The sequence below is a fragment of the Acipenser ruthenus genome, chromosome 3 (genome assembly GCF_902713425.1).
Source record: "Acipenser ruthenus chromosome 3, fAciRut3.2 maternal haplotype, whole genome shotgun sequence".
NCBI classification, from domain to species: Eukaryota; Metazoa; Chordata; class Actinopteri; order Acipenseriformes; family Acipenseridae; genus Acipenser; species Acipenser ruthenus.
Window position 1 is genome coordinate 43186017 of NC_081191.1, and position 22244 is coordinate 43208260.

General features: G+C 40.4%; 1 protein-coding gene across 6 annotated transcripts in view; it reads left to right on the forward strand.

Annotated features, from left to right (window-relative positions):
• LOC117394754 (histone-lysine N-methyltransferase SETD2-like) overlaps window positions 1–22244 on the forward strand; it is a 131938-nt gene that overhangs the window by 53182 nt on the left and 56512 nt on the right. For all 6 annotated transcript variants that reach the window (XM_033993275.3, XM_033993274.3, XM_033993273.3 and 3 more), the window contains 3 exons: window positions 14471–19455; window positions 20567–20698; window positions 22037–22165. In XM_033993275.3, coding sequence (XP_033849166.2) covers window positions 14471–19455; window positions 20567–20698; window positions 22037–22165 — 5246 coding nt within the window. The remainder of the gene's footprint in view (window positions 1–14470; window positions 19456–20566; window positions 20699–22036; window positions 22166–22244) is intronic.

A 22244-nucleotide genomic window follows, 5' to 3' on the forward strand; every position in this document is an offset into this window, starting at 1 on the left:
ACATTCCCCAGCAGTTGTTGCCGACAGTCTCTGCATGTTCTAAATCCACTGAATTGGTTGGATGTGTAAGACAACGCTTTGTCAAGGTATACAGATGTAGAAATTGATTAGAAACAGTCTAATGTATTAATATTAATTATGGCTGATCACAAAGTGTCTGCTTTGCATTGGTATTTTCAATACTCGTTTCTCATTGTAATTGTTGATCTGGACCGACCATCTCGCGAACTACAGGCGTGCACTTGCTGCGGCCAGGGTGAAATACTTCTCTGAAATCATAACTATGGGACATGGTAAACCCAATGTTCTATTTAAGACCATTGACCAAATCCTACATCCAGCCACCGACAGATCCAACTCCCGTCCATCCTCCTCTCTTACCTGACATGATTTCTCCTCTTTCTTTCGGAACAAAATCGACAACATCTATTCTACACTCTCCCACCACAAACCCAGTCTACTACTTGACCACCTTGACGCTCCTCCAGTTGCCCCTCCTGCCCTCTCCTCCTTCTCTCCTCTCTCCATTGCTGATGTTTCCGGCTTACTGTTTAAATCAACTACTGCCACGTGCCCCCTGGACCCCTGGCCGACTAACCTTGTCCATCTTTGTGCTTCCGAACTTGCTCCCCCCATTATGCACACTCTCAACCTGTCCCTGGGCTCGTTCCTGCTGCCCTTAAGCTTGCCCGAGCTACGCCGGTACTCAGAAAACCCTCCCTTGACCCGGCTGACTTATCTAATTTCCGTCCCATCTCCATTCTCTCTTTTCCCTCGAAAACTCTCTAAAGGGATGTAGCCAGTCAGCTGATGAACCATCTGCTTGAATCTCTACAGTCTGGTTTCCAGCCGCATCACAGTACTGAAACCTGCTCTGCTCTGAATTGTGAATGATCTCTTGCTCAATGCTGATGCTGGTGCTCCCTTTTGTGCTTGTCCTCCTTGACCTAACAGCTGCTTTTGACACCATAGATCATGGTATTCTTCTTAACCGCCTTCATAAGTATGCTGGGATTTCTGGAACCTGTCTCTCCTGGATGTCCTCTTACCTATCTGGATGCATGCAGTCTGTTTTCTGTGCTGGACGCAGTGGTGTTGCAAACCCAGTCCCTTGTGGTGTCCCCCAAGGATCTGTTCTTGGGCCCCTTCTCTCCAACACAGCCTCATGTTTCACTCCTATGCTGACGACACCCAGCTCTACATAAAACTTGACCCTGGTAGCCCCTCTGCCATGGTCCGGCTCTCGGCTTGCATTCAAGACATCGAGGCCTGGGTGTCTGCCAATTTCCTTCAGCTGAACTCTAGCAAATCTGAACTCCTTCTAGTAGGATCTAAAACTCAACTTAAGAATCTCAGTACAGCTGCCCTGAACCTCGGAAACTGTCTGTTGCTGCCTTCCCCCACAGTACGAAGCCTTGGTGTACTTCTTGACAGCAACCTCTCCTTTGATGCCCAGATCTCATCCATGGTCAAATCTTCCTTCTACCATCTTCGAAACATTTCCAAAGTCCGTCCCTACCTCTCCCTCCCAGATGCGGAGATACTTTGTCATGCATTTGTTTCCTCTCGACTCGACTACTGCAACGCTCTATATGGTGGTCACCCGGCATGCACCATAAACCGACTGCAGCTCGTCCAGAATGCTGCTGCCAGGATCCTTACCAGATGTAAAAAAACATGATCACATCACTCCCCTTGCCCAGCTGCACTGGCTACCTGTAAAGTTCAGGATTATTTTCAAAACTCTCCTGCTCACCTACAATGCCCTTCATCACACAGGTCCTGAGTACTTCCTCAACCTGCTGACCCGCTATGTCTCTGCCCCCAAGCTGAGGTCCTCTGACTCTGGCCTGCTTGTTATCCCCAAGCAAAAGTGCACCACACTTGGAGAACGCTCATTTAGCTTCATGGATCCGACTCTTTGGAATTCTCTCCCAGCTTTGGTGCGTGATGCTCCCACTGTCGCTCGCTTTAAATCAACTCTCAAGACCCACCTGTTCTCTCTTGCTTTCCATGTTCTGCTATTAGCTGCTGTGTTGCTGCTGCTATTTCATATTATGCACTTTCCACTGTATTTAATGTACTGTTTCATGTATTATGCACTTTCCACTGTATTTAATGTATTATGAATTGTTTTTTTCCCCCGCTGTATAGCATGTGTGCATGTTATGCATTTCTCTGTATTTAAAGTATTATGGATTTTCATGTTGTTACTGCATCTTGTAAAGCACTTTGATGGTGGTCCACTATATAAAATAATGATTGATTGAATTGATCATGTTTCATATCAAATGCACAAGAATTAATTCAACTTCCCATTCAGAACGGAATCCAACATTCCAGTAACTAATTTATCAATTAGTTTTACCGTGTTAATTTAGTTTAGACGTGATCTACCAAACTAAACAATATGTTATCAATCTCAATTGATTCTGTATTCAAATTAACTCAAAATGGGGCAATGATCAAATTCTCTGCATTTATTAGGTAACTCCTTTGAGTTGCACTTTCAACAAACACATTTACACGCTCTAAAACAGGAAGTTATATTCTATAACTAGAACAATTTATCCACTAACTTGATAGCATTAACTACAGTTAATTTCTCTAGTCTTAATTTGTTTAATATTTGATATGTTGAATACATATCGATTTTCAATAAAAGTCAATCTTCTTTGGTGATGAACACTGCAGCTGCTTCTTTCTCTGGCTCTGAAGTTCACCGAAAGTAACGGAGGCGGTCGTTCTTGTCGTAGGCATTGTATTGCGTCGGCTCTCAGCAAACAATAGTTATTTTCAAAGGAAGTAGATTGTTGATTTCCAATAGTCTTGCAACATTATCTTCGACTTGTCGGAAGGTTTCCAACTGGAAATAGTTCAGTTCATCAGACATTAACTCACAGTTAAAAGAATGCATTGCAACTGAAAAGTTATGTAGATTGTAAAAGTGTTCTTGTTTCAATTCTTCTGTACGGCTAGTACATGACCTTAGGCCCAGCTGCTGGCTATGCTTCGGTTCGTTTCGTGCAGTGACATAGAAACAAAGACCCGCTTTCAGATCAATGCAGTGTCCTGTTTACTGGTTCAGTCTCTCATAGAGCAAAGAGCAGGCCTCTCTGCAAAGCTAATTTCAGCCTTCTCAGAACATGATTTTAGCCAGTCTTCAGACCATTGATTCTCCGATGACTCCAGCACACTTTTGCATTGCTTTCTCCAAGCTTCAGAAACTTTCTTCAGAGTAGTTCAGCTTCCATTTCATTTCAGACCTCAGAACCGTTTCTTACTTTCTTTGCCTGTCCCAGTCTTTTTGAATTCTGCGCCGACCCATCTTGATTGGATCGTTGAATTCATGGTTGGGGTTTAACGTCATGCAACATGCCTAAACACAGGTTAGCTCACCTCGGATCGACTCCCTTGCTGTGCCCACAGCTCATGATTGACAGTTCAACCAAATTTCCTTTGTCATGTCAAAGGGTGATTGACGTCTCTTCCCGCTTTCTGGGGGGGGGGGGACTCACCCTTGTGTCTGTGTTTTGTCAAAGCCTGCCAGAATGGACTTTGCAGAGATTTCAGTTTGTGATAATGCAAAGGAATTTTTACGACTTGCCTTCAAAGCAGCATCTAAGGGGGGAAAAGAAAAAAAAAAACATTAACTTGCAACTGTCAAAAACAAGTTTAAACTGTGCATATTACTATCCAGCAAAAAAACTGATTTGTACGCTACACATGTGAACAGTAAACAAGAAAGTTAACCGCCTTTGGAAGTTTTTTTTTAAATGTTATTTGTTTGACAGGTGTGTGTTTTGTTTTTTTTGCCTAAGTGCAATGCACCTAGGATGGCTACACATTGCAAATTAGGTAGACCCCTATGTATATAACCTGTCAAGTTTCTCTGCATTTTGTACTGTTTTTCTACTAAAATGTTGCAATATTTACAGTAGGCTTCATCAAATACTTTTTTTTTTTAACTGTGTACAACATTTTACAGCTATTTTTCCTCCTCTAACTTTTCCCTCATCTAACATCTTGTCCCATGATGGCTAACTGGAGCACTGCTGCAGCAGGGTGATCCTGGTTTCATACCCTGATTGCTTTTTTTGGTGGGGGGAGGGCAGGACAACATTCTTTCCCTACACTACTCTCACTAAAAAATAAATACATAAATTAATGAATACATAACCACATTTCCATGACATTTACAGTTTGTATTTTATTTTAAAATATTGTACAGATAATCTCATAAGCATTTCATTTCTATCATTATACACATTTGACAATCTTCATGTTTTAATAGTTTAACAAATCAATGGATTATGCTTGTCCAATAAATAAATAAATAATCGCTTCTGTTCAAATCTAGTAAAAGAAATATATATATATTATAATGTATATATGTACACCGTATTACTTCGAACTAACACCTCACTCAGATATCAGCTTTTTAATAGAGGCTGCCCTCAAATAAACGCCGCTCTCAATAAAGAAATGTAAAGGTATTTTTTTTCTACCCCTGCTCAAAAAATAAAGAAAGAAACATGCAACTCTGCCTCTGTACATGACACCCCTGAAGAGACTGCAACCTCAATCCAGCATGTAATACAAACTAATGTACACACACAGTAAGCAAATGTTATTTTATAGTACAGTCCCGACAGGCAACCCAAGATGAACTACTTACATCACAGCAGTCCTTCACATCCCTTTTTTTCCAGCAGAGTTCAGTGCCAACACAGCAGGGGATAAAACAAGGGCTGTCTGTTTACCTCGTTGTCAGCTTGGATGGTGAAAATTTAAACGCAGTCCTGTACAATTATATAAAAAAAAAAACTTGCTTACGATCTATGAGAAGATTTAGTTTTGGTTTCTCTTACAGAGAAATTACAAACAAGAAGGTAAATTCCAGTGAGAAAAAAAAAACAAACGAGTAGGTTATATTTTAGTTTTAACAGAAATCAAACCGATATTCAGAGGTAATATTTTTCGCTAAGAAAAACAACTGCATGACACTCAACTACCGTTCTCTCTCCTCTATAGCAACAAATACACACTCCTGATTCGCTGGTACTCCCCTGACCTCCCACCTAATAGGCTCTCGTTAACTGTCTGTAAATGTACTGTATTCAAGCCCCAAAAACACACAAGAGTACAGTGCTGCAGACTGGAGCCTCTCATGGCGCCATTTCTAAAATGCCTTAAATCATTTAATAAAATATTGCAGTATTTGTGAAGCATAGTATTATTAATAAAGGCCGCCCTCGTATAATTGCTGCCCTCGTTTAAGGGCCGCAGTCATTTTGATCAATTTAAAATAAACGCTGCGGTAATACGGTGTGTGTGTGGGGATGGTGTCATAAGCTAGCCAATCAGAAGTGATAGGGGTGGGACGTAAACACTTTTTAAAATGTTTGTGTGTAGGTGCTAGACTTCCGCAATTCAGTTTTCAGGAACTTGAGTGGCTCTCTAAAAATGTACCCGGTGTGTTTCTAGCAACAGAACGAACATAGGAAAAATAAATAAATAAAAACAGGCAAAAGTACAACGGCAAAACTTGTTGTCCCTCACACAAATCTTTTTGTCCCAGGAGTCGGGCGATATGAATTGCATCAATGGAATATGCAGTTTAGTTAACCTGTCCTTTCTTCTGCACATTAGCGGGCTGTCTGACTAGAAACTGGTTTGTCACAGATTATTACTGAAATATAATGTTTCACCAGCAGGAGTCACATGCTGAAGATCAGGTCACAATAGAAGGCCATCATTTAAAACTAAATACTACACGTTCTAATTTAATAAAGCCGGAAATTAAACTAAATTCAGTGAAATACAGTTCAGTTAGATGTGGACCAATCCACAGAAAGTTCAACGTAAAAAAAAAAAAATTCAAATCCTGGTCTAAATCAGAAACATAGAAATAACAATCTTTTCAAATTGTGCCGAACAAGATAGGTTCAATATACTGTAACTTAATGCTTTATCATTCAGATTCAATAAATGTCTGTGTTTCTGTTGCGATGGAATCAAATGGTATGAGATTATTACTAAAACCTGTATTTTTAGGTCTTTTATTTATACAAAAAAAACAACTTGTACAAGGGACAAAATGCTAGAAAATGTAGAATATAACTTTGTAGGATTTTACTTTTATTTATTTAACAGTGAACACAATCAATCAATTAGTGATTTACAGGGGCGGATTTAGCCTTGTAGCTTGACTTGTTCACTAAATTCTTCAAGATACACAAAAGGTTCCCCGTGACCCCACCCCACCTCAACAAATGTATAACATACTTTAAGGAAATGTTTCTTTTAAATGCAGTTTGTATCACATTTGCAAGTAAATTTAAGTAACTAAGAGTACAACTATAATAGCAATCTGTTTTTTTTTCTAAGCTTTCTAACACCTTGTCCTGTGATGGCTAACTGGAACACTGCTGCGGCAGGGTGATCCTGGCTTCATACCTTTTTTTTTTTTTTTTTTTGGGAGGGCCACATTCTTTCCCTACACTACTCTGGCTGCATTTTTTTTTAATATAAATTAATGAATACGTAAACACATTGCCATGAGATTTACAGTATTTTATTTTAAAATAATAAAAAAAATATTGTAGAGATAATCTCATAAGCATTTTATTTCTGTCATTGTAAACATATTTGTCAGTCTTAATGTTTTAATAGTTTCACGATCGATAGATTGTGCATGTCCAATAAACTAATATTGCTTCTGTACAAAGAGTAAAAAAGAAAGTAGCTTCATTTTTTTTTTTTTTTTAATATATTCCAAAGTAGTGTTCAAATCTAAAAAATATGGCAAATTAGGTTAGCAGTATTAACTCGAAAGATTTATTTATATGTTTTTGTTTTTGCCAGGGAATGTTTGTCTTGAAATACAGTAGATGTCGCTTAACAACCTCTCTCGGTTCTCAGCAAAAAGTTGTCATTAACCGAATGTTGCCAATAAGTGAAAATCTCCGGTTTTCAAGTGTATTTATATGGAACGATATATACTGTATTTGTACAAATATGGCACTGAAATACATGTGTTTTTAATGTTAGTGTTAAAAAATTAACATGAGAAACACGAATACCCAAACATTCTAGTAACTGGCATCTACTGTACTTCTAAACAGTAAACTTCATGTTTATTTTAAACATCCCAACAAGTACACGCTTGACCAAAGTAGGCTCAGAAATAATTGTATAACATGATTTGATGATAAGCCAATACCTTAGTGACTGTTGTATTTTTTAGTAACTTTACTAGATTGATGTATTTAAGTGTTGGGTTCATGTGTTAAGAAAGCAGTACAACTTATTTGCTAATTTACAAAAAACATAAATAATACCTTAAGGCGGGAAGATGTTTAAAAGATTAGGCTGTGCCTTGCCAGAAGCTCTCTTGGCAACCATTTTGTGGGTTTCTTTGTAACCAATAGAAGATCAGCCTTTTCCACAGCTAGTCAATCGGAAGTGATACGGGTGGGACGTTAACACTTTTTTTTTTTTTTTTTTTTTAAGAATGTTTGTGAGAAATAAATACCAAATATTTGTCCAATTGGCAAAGTATAACGGCAATAAAGAACACACAAATATGCTGTTCCTATTTGTCTAATTACAGTAGACACACTGTGGCAGGCCAAAAAATGACAAAAATGCTTTGGAGGTTCAGCATGCAGATCACCTGATAACATGGCCTTGGTAAATAAACTGCCAGGGAGCTAGTGTAAAACTTGTATAAATGCTTCAAGACCTGGGAAGTTGTTTTCCTGGTTCAATATGATAATTTTACAGATCACAGAAATAGTAAAATCCAGCTGTGTTTTATGTAAAACAGGGTTGCACATGTTTAAAACAAAACTAAAAAGATAATTGGTATACCTTTTAAAGGGATAGTTAAAGCACATCCGATAGGCTATACCATATAATGGGAAATTTTGAGTGGAAGGCCAATAATACTTCCACCAATCGGAGGGTTGCAAACAGTGAGCGATCCCCGCCCTCTGACAGACTGGTATGCAGCACAGGTTGAACAAACACTGGACTAGGGAAAGAATGTGTCGGATGTCAAAGTGAATATGAGAATAGCAATGATGAAGCCAATTTGGTTGAAAACCATTAAAAGTAGACCAGACATTTCCATCAGTGGATTAAAAAAATTATCATGTGATCAGAAACTCTGATTTAAGACACCCACTGTGCAGGTATTGCAAAGTCCATAAACAATATGTTAAAATAAATTAGTTCTGCACTGCATAAAACGGAGCTGATTTGCCAGTGCTTGCTAGTCTATTAACCAGTTTGAAGTTATTTTGAAGCTCATTTTAAAACATTTTTGTTTCGGCTTTATTGTTAACGTTTTCACACGTGGCAATACTATCCTACAATTACTAAATTATGTTGTGATCATTCCACAGTGTTATGTTAGTGAACCAGAGCTACGTTTTAAAACAGTGTTAGCAAATGCCTATCGTTAAAGTTTACTGCATTTAGTAATCCTTTACAATTACAGGTACCTTAAAATTAAGGGCCATATAAGAATGATAAATACTGTAAATTGATTTTTATAAGGGCTTCTAAACCATCTTGTGAAGCGCAACAGGATAATGTCCCATCTATAGACGCTTAACCATGGGTATCGCATTTCAACCCTCGAATCATTTACGGTGCGTAGAGGTTGGGTGGGGCAGCTGTTCCATTCCACCTGTAATGCAAAAGCTAGGGGTACTGCAATTCTGGTACATAAATCTTTCCCACTAATTGTTTCTCAAGTGATGACAGACCCGAGAGGCCGCTTTGTCAGTAATCCTTGCTAATGTATATGTACCTAACTTTGATGATGGTCCATTTTTTAATAATTTCCTGCCCTCTCTCCCAGACCTGCATTCCCACCACTTAATTCTTGGGGGTAATTTTAATTGTAAGAGGCCAGTGGAGAGGATACTTGCTGTCGTTTCTAGTTTGTGGCTAAGGAAGGTCCAGTCTGTCTCCTCAGTTGCTTCAGCCATGACTTTGCGACGCTTTTGTCCTCTGTTCTCTAGTTTTTAAATTTAAGCTCCAGAGTCGCAGCCTCAGTGTTACTCCTGACAGTCGACAGAGCCTGGTTGTCAGCTTGGAGTGACACTGATAGCTCATCTACCAAGTCCTGGTAAAAGGCCATATGTAGTACAAACTTATGAGACTTCAGTCTTTTAAGGTAGCCTTTCATTTTGATCAGCTACTGGAATGTCCCTTCTCACACCTGAAGCTGCATCCTCAAACTGTGATACAAGAGATGCATAATCCCTGTCAAGGGCAGCAAGGGCCTTTCGTCTGTGATCAATCCAGCACGTTCCTTGTGCCAGGTTCTTTCCATTTCTTTGCAGACCTTCTATACATATAAGTTCATCATGAAGTCATCAATCTGGAAAATACAAAAAGGATCACATATTTTGGGTACTGTTGTACTGTAACTCACTACTGTACATTAAATAATTTGAGTGGTGCCCGACAATAGATATTGCAATATATTTATTTTGACCTCGTGTAGTACGAGCCTTTGAATGCATCATTCGGTGCCAATTAGAGTCCATGTGCCACACAGTGAATCTTGATCATCCATGGACAATCTATCTGCATCCTAGTCATCACACCACTTTGGGTCCCAAAATTGACAGACGCTCTATTGCAACACAGGTGTCTTCCAAGGAAAGTCCCACATCATCAGCTGTATGCTTCAGCCCTGCTGCTCTCAGGTTCTGTAATCCTAAAATGATATGAAAAGAAATAGGTCTTTTTATTTTTTTTTGTTATATACCACATAATAGCTAGCATGTTCAAATGATATAAAGTAGCAGAATAGTTTTTTTAATTACTGAGAGAATGATCATAGACTGCTTGATAAAGTCCACTATACACATCTGATCCAAAAATTGAACAAAAATATCTAAATTATATTAAAGCCAAATTTTAAAATAGCAGTAGATAAAGCATACACATGTTTTACAAAAAAGAGAAGAAATAAACTTACCCAAGTAGCTTAATGGTTGGAACACCATTGTTGATTATCTTTTATGCCGATTGCCTCTTTTTCTGTCAAAGTTTCAGTGCTTCCATCAAACAACAATGAACAGTAGAATGGCTTCATGCCAAAGTTCTTTTTAAGCTCCTCTAAAAACACCAAGAGCTTTCGCCTATAAACTAACGGCAGGCCCTTGTCATGCAGGTGGCTATCTCCCAGCTCCACACCATGTTTCTTCTCAAGCAGGGCTAGAGTTTTAAACATCTTGAACAATTGTTCTGAGTACGGAATAGTGTAGGCGATGTCATAAGGTTTGAGCATATGTTTATGCTTGGTAGCATCCCACCGAGTGAACTTTTGCACAATGGCACAGTCCTCCACTGGCGATGTTGCCCTAACAGCATTTACAAGGTAGCATGAATTCATGTGGCTTTTAGCAGTTTCCTTCTTCACATTCGTGGTGCCAACAACATACACATCAAGATCACAGAGCTGTGATTGTCCAGCATTGAGGGGGACTGATTGAGCATTGTTTTTTTTTAATACAGTCAACAAATCTTGTACCACAATTTGGTCATGACACCATTTTTGGCATCCTATTCCAACCAGTCACTGAAACCTCATGACAGCACAGTGTGGAGTTTGGTCTGAGGAGCTTTTCATTGAACAATGGGCTGCTCAGATTCTTATTGAGATTCCGTGGGTCGTGAATTATAGGTCACCTTATTATTTAAGCGAATATTGATACACAGTCTGAAAATAAAGTGAATTTAAAAAAATATATATATATAGTATCATATTGTATGTGACAGTGATTATATTTTGTCAATAAAATAAAATAAAGCAAGCTGCATTAGAATTTATTGGGGGCCACACTATTCATTGCTGAATGATTCACTAGCAATGTAAAATGTATTCATCAGATCATGGCGTCATGAAATCAAAAGTCAGAACAGTACTCCACCCCCCCCCCCACACACAAAATTTGTCCCTGTTACTACGCGGACAAATAAGAATCCATGAACATTAAGTTTTCTATATGTAACAAAGGTATTTTTATATGATTTGTTATTTGTACAGTATGCTGAGGTAAATATAGCATTTGTCTGTGTCCTGTAATTAAAGCTTTTTTTAAATGCCATGTGTTTCATAATTTAGGGTAAGCAAGTTCAACTGAATTTCATATAACATGTTGTCCACTGGTGAAGCAAATGTTGAATCCATGCATTTTTAAATGCTAAAAATAGTGGAGAGTGCTCTGCATTACAATGATGAACTTGAAATGAAGCAAATTTACAGTTACACTTTTGTTATGAGGGGAAAAAAGGTATGCGGTTTTTGAGCATGTCCATTCTAAACCCTTTTGTGAAAGCACACGTTTTACTAGTTAAAAAGCAGAACAGCGTAAGGTAGTGAAAATGTATTACACAAACATAAATGTAAACAGAAATCAATGCACATCTCAAGGTTGTGTTTCGTTCACTATGATGGCATCTCTCCTTGTTTCATAATGCAGAGAGCTGCTACTTGAACCATGTCATAGATATTTGCTCATTTTTTGTAATTTTTTTTTTATTTAGTGTAAGAATTTGAGCAAAAAATAATTCTCTACCTATTGTGTTTTCATTTAACGTTGGTGTTTTGGGGTGGAATAACACTGAATTACAAAACAGCAACAGTCATTGAAATGTCTTTATAATATCAATTATATATACACTAAGGAGTTAGAATGTGTATTGCACCATTACATATTAAAGTATTGCAATGTTAAGCATAGAATCAGATCTCCTATACAGTACCCCCTTGCTATAACGAACCTGTTGGCATCCAAGCCATTTGTCCGTTATAGCAAAAGGACAGTCAAAATGAACGATAACGATCGATATAGTTTCCAGCTTTGTTGAAACATAAAATTATTTTTGTTTTAGAGGCATAGTTACAAAGTGCAAAGACAAAAGAGTTGACGGTGTGTTTTATATTATCTTTTTTTAATTATCATTTTTTTTTAATCGGGAGTCCAGGGTCGTTATAGCCGAAACACAATGGAAAGCAGACTGCAAGTGGCTCTTAACATATGAAGGCGCAACCAATTTCTGCAGTACAGTACTTGACAACTATAAGTTCACATTAATATTATTATTAGCCTTAGGGGTGCACTGATAATCGGTAGCCTATCGACATGGCACCGATTTTATCGGCGGGGGGGGGGGGGGGTCATTTTTGTTATTTTAGCCGATAATGTACTGTGATATTCATGCTTGAATTTCTTCCAGCACAGAATTATTCAAGCATATTATTGTTCAAATGCAGCATTGATGCTCGGTTAGTTGCAAAATTGCCTCTGCGATGTCTGTGCTCCATCTCTCTCTCTCTTTGGCAGCTTGGCATCACCTCAGGTCCTCCGCAGCTCACTTGATCAAATCCTTGAACGTAAACAGTTTCACTGAAAAGCACTTTTTTAAAACCAAGGCTACAGCAGCAACAATCTCCCTAACTTCCAGGGAGTTCTATCTAAACGTTAAGTGGGAATTACCTTTTGTAATTTTTATTTTGCTCTGTTTGTTTATCTTAATCTGCGTTGGTTGCGGGTATATTAGGTTGCATTTTGAAGCTGGAATTTATTACTGTGCACAAGTGAACAATTTAAGTTGGGCTGCATTTTTAAGCAGTATATGCTTACAATAAAAAGATAACGAACGTTGTTGTAGTTGACATTGTGTAGGCTAATATTTTTTTCTACTGTACCGTATAGGTTGAAGTTATAATACGCAGTGTTTGACAGCAAGTGGCTATAAAAGTTAATGTCACATTATATGTTTTTTCTACAGAAGTGTTTTTACTAGTACAAATGCAAAGTGTTATTTTTGTGTGACTGTTGTAAAACAAATGTATAAATTGCTGACAAGCACACAATATGTTACTCTTTGTATTCATTTTCTAAAGTAAATGCAGCAAGTAAACAATACCTGTTCGTTTTTGTCATAAATACAACAAGTAGACAATATCTGTTAATTGTTTAACATTTATAATTATAAAACAGTTTAAATATAGGCCCTATGTCTTGCTCTAGTAGTTTATCTGCACTGTATTTATTATCGGTATCCTATCGGTATTGGCCGATTATGGGTAGATAACCATCGGCTTTCGGTATCGGCCAGGAAAATATTATCACTCCTAATTAGCCTATTAGTGGCAACAAATTGGTGTGCACCTATTTCTTACCTGAACATTAGGTCAGTCCTAGAACACTTCGCTGCTGTTTTTAGACAGCTTTTCTTCCTTCTTTCTTTTTACACGTCTTTGAGTTGGCATGGTGCTGGAAAAATCACAGTGACACTACCAGTGAACACGTGTGATTGAAAATATCTGGAAGCGCAGTCATATGGAGCTCAGTCTAACATAACAGCACCCCTCCCTCGGTTTGCCTGTCATTAACCAATGATAAAGTATGTATCTCTCGTGGCTTAGTGCTGGGAGGTGCACAGTAAAAAGAATGGCAACAATAATACATTATGATAATGAGTCATTTTCTTGCAGGACGAGATTAGACAGAATTAAATTGAATTGTGACAGAACGGGCCAGCTGACAGTTTGTGCTGAGGGACGCTGGCGGCAATGATGGGCTGGCTTATAGGCAACTTTTGCCGTAAGTGGTTTTATATAAACTTGAGAGGCATTGCGGCAATTGCTGCCGGTGCCGTCGGTTATTTTGCGCCCTGTTGAAGGTTCCTTTGCTTCATTTAAACAACTCTCTCAAAAATGTAATTTACCGCAAACTCGTTTTTTTGTTACCTTCAAATACTTGACTGCACGAAGTAAGACCTCCACTTTTCCCCACCTCCCCCCTGAATCCTGGGTGTACTCTATCAAACACCGACAACAAATTCAATCAGCTGCTATTTGTCAGTAAAATGCTGCCAAGCCTAATATAACGCATCTGTATAGGTGGGTGATCATTTTGAAACTATAGTCAGGCTGCAACCTTTGATCTACTAAACAAAAATGTACTATTTATATAACGTGTTTTAGAGGTCATATATAATACCGTTAAAAATCCATTCAAAAACATTATTTACCCCTGGTTGAACGCCCCTATTTTATATTCTCTATAATCCAGTTCACATCTATTTTAATATGTATGTGCTGTACAATATTTTAAATATTAATTTTAAAATGTACATTCTATGTTCACAATTGTTCCTATATTTTCTTCTCTACCACAATACAAATCCTATTGTCTACCTTACCATGTATAGATTACAAGGTTTGTGACATTGCTCCCAATAAAATCTAAACTGTAATGGGTCATATTTCTATCCCTTCATAAGGTTACTTTGGTGATGGATTTCTGGGGTCCAAAGCTTTGTAAAGCACTCTCATATGACAACCCTGTTAATGTTTTTTCTTTCATTTTTTAATGTTATTTATTTCTTAGCAGACTAATGTGTGTGTGTGTTTTTTTTTTTTCCTTCTCAGGCTAAGGACAAAAATCTGTCCAAATCGTCCCTGCTTAAAGTTCCAAAAGGGGTGTCTTCGAGCCGCTTCCTGCCCAAGGGCACTAAGACTACCGTAAATCTGGAGGAACAGGGCAGGCAGAAGGTCTCATTCAGCTTACCCAAGAAGAACCTACAGACCCGATTCTTGCCACCCATCAGCCCTGAGAAGTTGCAGAACGACTCTCAGATTGCCACTGTGACCACAACGTCGGCTCCCCCACAGGGGAAAACTCGACAACTCCTAGACAGTAAGAGTGAACCATTTGAGTCACCTCCTGTGGAAGAGCAGCTCTCACCACCCAAACTCAAGCTGGACATGGGGAAGATGCACTTTGAAAAGCAGCTTCTTGGTGTCAAATCCAAGCTTGAGACAGCACCTCCCGCTTCTCACACCGTATTAGAAGAGCCTCCGCAGCCAGAACCTAACCCCAAATCCATACCTGAACCCCAGAATGACGTACAGAACAGTGCCTCTGAAGAACCCATGATGGAAGATGGTCCTGAGGATCTGAGCCTCTGTGAAGAGAAAGCTGCAGATGTTTCTCATGTTGGGAAAGAAGGTGACGAGCAAAGCAGTGTGAAGAATGTACCCACCCAATATTCAGGGAATCTGGAGACCAACAACCTATCCCAATCTGAATGTGCCCTTCTTGGTTCAGAGTCTGATGGTGATTCAGTAAAGACTTCTTCCAGCCACAAATCAGGTGACCCCAAAAACGTAGTGTGTACAGAGAAGAGCAAAGATGTTAAGAGGAATTTGATGGCCTCCAAAGCAGAGGAGTCTGGGAAGTTGTCATCATCGTCTTCCTCTCGCACCAAATCCGAGAAGGATGGTAGACTTTCTAGTCATTCTAAGTCCGACCGAGACTCAAGGCACACATCCTCGCATTCTTCTAGATCAGAGAGGGACAGGCGGAGGAGCAGGTCACGTTCTAGATCCAGAGGGTCAAGAACAAGCTTATCCTACTCTAGATCTGATAGATCATCAAGAACTGATAGGTCTTCGAGGAATGATAGGTTGCATTACACGGATTCAGACAGGAAGTACCATAGGAGCTCCCCCCACAGGGAGAGAAGTAGGTCTTCCCGTCCCCAGTCAGACAGGAGGTCTAAAGACAGTTCAGACTCTGAGGACGATCACAAGAGGTCTCATTCCAAGGTCAGTGATTCTAGAAGAGTCTCGACTCGTTCCTCTTTGCACAGGGAGTCGAAAACCTCTTCCTCCTCTTCCCACTCCAAATCAGAAAAAGATTCCAGAACAGAACCGTCTCGCTCATCAGAGTCAGAAAAAAGGACAAGATCTCACTCAAAATCTGAACGTGATTCCCGAAAGTCTGGCGATTCAGAGACAGTCAGAAGGAACTCTCCCGACGTTGAGCTTGATCGAAGGAGGTCCAGCACACACTCTAAATTGGATAGCATTGTAAACTCTCATTCCAAATTGAGTACACCACCCCAGGCCTCAGAGAAAAGATCTAGAGGGACCACTTCCAGTTCTGACTCTGAGGAGGAGCTCAAAGGGAGGTCCGTGTCTCAGGTCTCAAAGTCTTTTGCTTCAAGGTCCAATGAATTACGGACTGCTGCTTCCAGAAAGACTGATAACAAAAAGACTGATAAGGGTGAACTGAAATGTTCCCCTTCCAAACCCAGGGAGTCTTCAGGTTCCCACAAATCTGATAGAGTTATGGGAAAATTGACTCGTGAAAATGAGCGACAATCGCAGAGAAAGCCAAACTCCAAGGCTGTTCCTGAAGATCCTTGTTCAAGGAGTGGAAGTGGGGATAGAAAAGAAACACTTCGCCTTGTGAACGATAAACTTAAAGATTCAACCAGAAAGGAATTTGAAGAAATGGACTGCCATCCATGCAACCAACCAGCTAGCCCAAATCTAAATGACATTGAAAACTTAACTGTTCCTGAAACAGACCATATAGAGGCATCAGTAATCCTAGACTGTGACAAAATGGACCTTCCTAATTGGAGGTCCAGTAACACTGCAACCTATAGGAACTGTTCTCTATCAAAATTACAAGAACGTGACCCATTAACAGATCACATTAAAAGCCAGCTTTTGACAAGTACAATATGCCAGTCCAACCCACATTCTGCTGACATCAAGGCTTCATCTTCATATTGTGATTCTGATATGGTTGTGGATGAGATAGATAATAGATCTCATGAAACTTTGTCTGACAGACAGCAGGAAAGAAGCAATCGCACAGAAAATGTTGAACTCCAATCAATTGCTGTGTTCAGTGATCCCCACGTGGATATAGATTCAATACAGTACACTGGCTCTTCTGAGCCTTTTCAGAAAACTGCGACATCTGAAATTGTGTGTGAAATCCAGATGTCCCCTACAGTGATGCATACAGAACCCAAAGCTGTAATGTTTGGGAGTGCTACCGGTGAATCCATCAAAATCAAAGGAGATTCCATTGAGTGGAAAGAAGCAGCTGATGCATGCCTGGCTAGCTCCATTAAAGAGCAGTTGGGAGAAAATAAAGACTCCATAGAAAATAAACTTACCTCAATGGAGCATAGCAGCTCTGATGTAGAACATCCCATATTAAACAGAGGAAAATGCACTACTAAAGGTTCCCAGAAGGTGCTTGATTTGTATATAGACAAGCTGCCTGGAAAGCAACAGGCTGACTTGGAAAAATATGAAATCATTCCTACACTGCAACCCACTTCCACCACAAAAGAGCTTTTACTGAAAGAAGAAAATGACTTGCACCAAGGAGAACACAAGATTAAAGAACCCAACTCAAACACAGTAGAACTTTCTCTTAAAGAAGATCCTATGTCATTTCAAGAACAATGCCCTCTGAAAAAATATCCCAGCTCAAACTCATTTGAGATTTCCCAAATAGAGGAACAAACCTCAAATTTTGAAGAGCACCACCTAACTAATGCAGACACTGTAGCACTTAAAGAAGAACCCAATTCAAATAAAGATCATTTTCAGATTAAGTCAAACTTGGATGTAGTAAAACAGGCTCTTAAAGAAGATTTTGGATTAGACCGAGGGAACTCTCCTGAAGTACCCAATACAGACACAGTAGAGTGCTGTCTCTGTGAAGATCCTGGCTCAAACTTTTTAAAAGAATGGAACTCTGAATCTGTGCAATTGTTTAAGGGAGAACCCAATTCCAACCCAGTGGGTTGCTCAGTAAAAGAGCAGCCTAACTCAAGTAGCGATTTTTGCTTGGAAAAGCAGCCAGCCTCCAATGTAGAAGAAAACTTTGCAAGAACAGAGGAAATTGCCAAACAAGTGGACAGTTCTGTGTGGCAGCCAGAAGAGCTATCAGTTAGGTATGTTAAGCCAGAGCTGCAACCTCCCAGCGAGGCAAGGCATAACAACGATACTGAGCAGTTTGATGTTGCTTCGAAGTTTGTAGCAGACTTTAAAGAGTCTTGCTGTACCTCAGGAGGCACAGGAAAAGATGAAGGTGCATGCCAGAGCAAGCCAGACAGCAGCTGTGTTTCCTCTAAGAGGAGTGGAGCAGACCACATGGGAGTGAGAGAGGACAACAAGGAGGATGAAGATAGCGAAGAGAGCGAGACCGAGGATTCAGACTCTGACTCGGATGACAGTGGTATGCCCAGGAACCGGCTACAATCTGTGGTGATTGTGCCTAAAAATTCCAGCCACATCCAGGAGATCAGAGGCTTGTTGACCACTTCCTCCAGCCGCAGCACCACCCCAGAGCAGAGGTCCACAGACTGGGCTGAGCCTGGAGCCAGGGATGTTTGCGACCACACCTCGTCTGATGAAGAAAACACTCGAGATAAATCCAGAAAGAGGGGCAGGATCCCGGAGGGGAGACTGAAAGCTTCAAGTCCTCAGCCAGCCGAGAGTGGCAGGCAAAGCTTTACATCTGCTGCAGAGAGGTTCCCTGATGCTGGACAAGCTCAAAGCACCGCCTACCAGTCACAGAGCAACATGGTAGACAGCACGAGCCATTCTTCTGGCATCCCCTGCCCTGAACCTCGCTTGGAACATGAATCGCGGACCCAGGAAAAAACTAAGCAGACACCGGCATTGATGTACATTCATACTGAACCTAGCCGTAGTTTCAATTCCTGGGAGGCACCCCTGTCTGGAGGCCACAGGTACTATGAAAATCCAGACAGTAGACAAGGCAAGGGGTGGTCTTCAAGGCAGCCGTACTATCAGTCTGGGGATTTCTCCAAGGTGGATGGCTTCCCCAGTAGTGATGACGGTTATACCTTGGGCTGGGATTTCTCACAGCCTGAAATGCCCAGCAGCACTTACCAGCAACCAGACAGCAGCTATGGGGTCTACCCTGGCTACGCTCACCACCAGCTGCAGCAACAACAGCAGCTTCCTCTGCAAGGGAACTGTACAGCGGGACAGCTTTACAGACAGGGCAACGCCTACTGGGCTCCCCGATCAGAGGGTTACGGGACGGGTTGTGCTAGTGGCTCCTCACAATACCAGGAGCCTGTGAGCCAGGTGCACCCTGACTCACTGACCGATGATTATGAGGATGAAGAGAGATCCAGCCAGCTAGCAAGTGCAAGCAGTACAGGAGATCCCCACCTGCAAAAGGCACAAGCACCTCCTCCTTTTGTCCAGGCTAATGAGATCAGCAGCAATTCCAAGGGGGCTGTCAGCAGCGCTCCAGAAAGAAATGTGACCTCTGGAGCACGCAAGGAGGAGAACCGCAAGCCATCCAAAGGGAAAGGACCCCCGAAAAAGAGGCGTCCTGAACTTGAGTTGGACTCTGAAAACGAGGCAGACCCAGGGCCCCCCAAAAAGGATTGTGTGGATGAAGGGGAACTCTTTGAGGTCCCTTCTCGCCACTCGGAGAATGGGCGCCCCCTCTGCACCCTACAGGACTTACAGGACCAGCAAGCCTGGAAGGAGGGCTCCAAAACTGGGAAGATGCCACCTTACTTCAACCTCATTGACGAGAACCTCTACTTAACTGAAAGGTAAGACTTCTTTTTGTTAGCCTTCTGGATAGGTAATGAGACCAAACAGAACAAAACATGAAAAGAGACACTTTGAGTGTTGGGTTTTTAAATCTAGATGTTGAAGTTTATTTATTCACATCAGGCAGCATGAGCGGTAGAGACTGAAAAGTTGTTTTGCAAGTCAGAAGTTAAAGTATTTTCAGATGTTTTATTAGAAATAATGTGCATACAGTGCACTTACTTACTTCTGCTGTAGTGTCATTTTTAAAACAATGAACCGTGATTAGATACATTTATTTTAATGTTCCAGAGCATTATTCAGCTCCAGCATTGGTCCCCAAGTGAATCGACAGGGTCACGTTCATACCTGTTCTGAACCTTCATGGAAGATTCGCTGGTGATGTCAAAACTTTCAGGTGCGTCCCTGTGGCAGATCATTCTAATACAGGCTAGAGCGCCGACTGATCCAAGTAGTGCCTATGTAGGTGTTGCTTTTTAAAAAAGTCACCAGAAAATCATCTGAACAGTTCTCTACTGCTGCAAATACTGTCAGTTGGGGGCCAGTGTAGAAGCTGGTTAGTACTCTAGAAGGTTTAATCTGAATATAAAATTAAACATCATATTTTAAGTGGCTTTAATAACATTGGGGTATTCTATCTATTAGTAAATTTGATTTCCTGGCACAGAGATTCCAACATGTGGCTGTGTAAAAATTTACAAAAGCATGCATTTAAAATGGAGTAATAAGTATACCACAAGAGGCAGCAATAGAATGTGTTTCTTGTAAACATTGTCAGGTGTGTATTGCTTTTATCTTCATGCTAATGCACAGGGTGTGTTTGTAATTATAGTACTATTTTGTGCTAATTATAAATAATGTACTGGCCTTTAGTTTAGTTTATCAGGTAAATTACTCGGTACAGGTTGAATGTAGCAGTGAAGATGGGGAAATTCTAACTGCAAAAAAGAATAAGACATTGTGCATCTTGGTTTTGGGAGAGGCAGAAACCAACCCTTCATATGGGTATGTAGTTAGCTTATGCATACTGCAATAAAATAAACAACACTGTGAGTGTCCTGTACAGCGAGAGAGAGTGTTATAGCCCCCTTGTTGTGAATCCCTCCACAGGAAGAAGAGCAAGTCTCACCGTGATATCAAGCGCATGCAGTGCGAATGCAGCTTGCTGTCCAAGGAGGAGAGGGCCCAGGGGCGATGGGCCTGTGGAGAGGACTGTCTGAACCGACTGCTCATGATCGAATGGTAAGCACAGTGGGGCCAGATATGAAAGAGAAGTAGTCAGGTTATCTGCAGCTGGGAACTGGTCTCACAATAACAGAGTGAGTGGTGAATTCTAGCAAAATTGTTAATTTTGTTGTAAAAATGATCTTTATGAAACCCTGCTGAATAATATTGGAACTTCTGTGGTGCTTTTTGCTATTACTGTCCAGTGAAGCAGTAAGGGACTCGCTTGAAAGAACCAAATAAACTTAGATAATAGCAAAGGTCACATGGGGGAGCACTGCCATGTAGGGATAAAACTTTGATAGTACAATATATCGTGGTTATGAATATTCACGATAATCCTATCATAGACATTTTTTTAATTACCAGTCACATGACTCTACATGGCTAAAGCAGAACAGAGTGTAAAATCATTGGTGTCTATTTTGGCTACAAAAATATATGAAGGGTAGTTTAAAAAAATAACCGCTACTATCATGATGATCCTTGTATCATGAAATAGTGGGCTCACAACTATCGTATCGTGGAAATGTAACCCTTTGTAGTCCATTTATTAAGTGCGCGTCAGGCGTGTCAGGTCCAATTTATTTTCACATGCGCAGTTAATTTTAGACACGCTGTTTAAAAGTATTTTTATTTCACAGTCAAACGGGTTTAAAAGGCCCTGCATAATAACAAAGCACTCACTAGGCATCTCCAGCCCCGCCCCACCCTTTCGTTCGCTATCGCTTTCACATATGCTAATAAATAAATAATAATAATAATAATAGTCGTACATACCGATCGATCATCTCCTGATCACTCGTTTTATCACCAAACCCCTCAATAATGCAATCCAAGTCATTATTTTATTACTATAACATCTCAAAAAAGCTCTGCAAATGTCAGTGATAGTCTCTGTGCGCTGATACAGTACCATTCAGCTTGTTTCCTTATGACCGCCCCTATGTAATGCCAGGGGCATGTATGACTATTCATGAGATACGCCTTTTTTATTTTTATTTTTTTATCAGCTTGTCTCGGCTCCTGTCACTCCCACTCGGCCATTGAATGGCTTTCTTGGCTTTTTCCGGAGAAAAAACGACTAGAAACCTGTTTTTTGCGTTTTTTTGATGATGTCGGACAGGGTCCGACAATGGACCGGATAGGAATAATTGCAATGTCGGACCAGGTCCGGCAATGGACCGCAAAGGGTTAATGTTGTTTCATCCCTACTGCCATGTGACCTTTGCAATAAACATCCGGGAGCAGAAACGATAGCAGTCCCAATATGGTCACAGATCAAGTCAAAATTAAGTTGCTCAGCTTTATGGGCTGTAGGGTGCCTATTTGACTCCCTAGTTCCTCTCTCTACAGTTCCTCCCGATGCCCCAATGGACCATATTGTTCAAATCGACGTTTCCAGCGCAAGCAGCATGCAGATTTCGAGGTCATTTTAACTGAGAGTAAAGGTTGGGGGCTGCGGGCAGCAAAGGACTTGGCCCAGTGAGTACTTTTTTTTTTTTTTTTTTTTTCCTGTTTTTGCTGAAAATATTTCTCATGTGTTTTATTGTTTCTCCTTTGA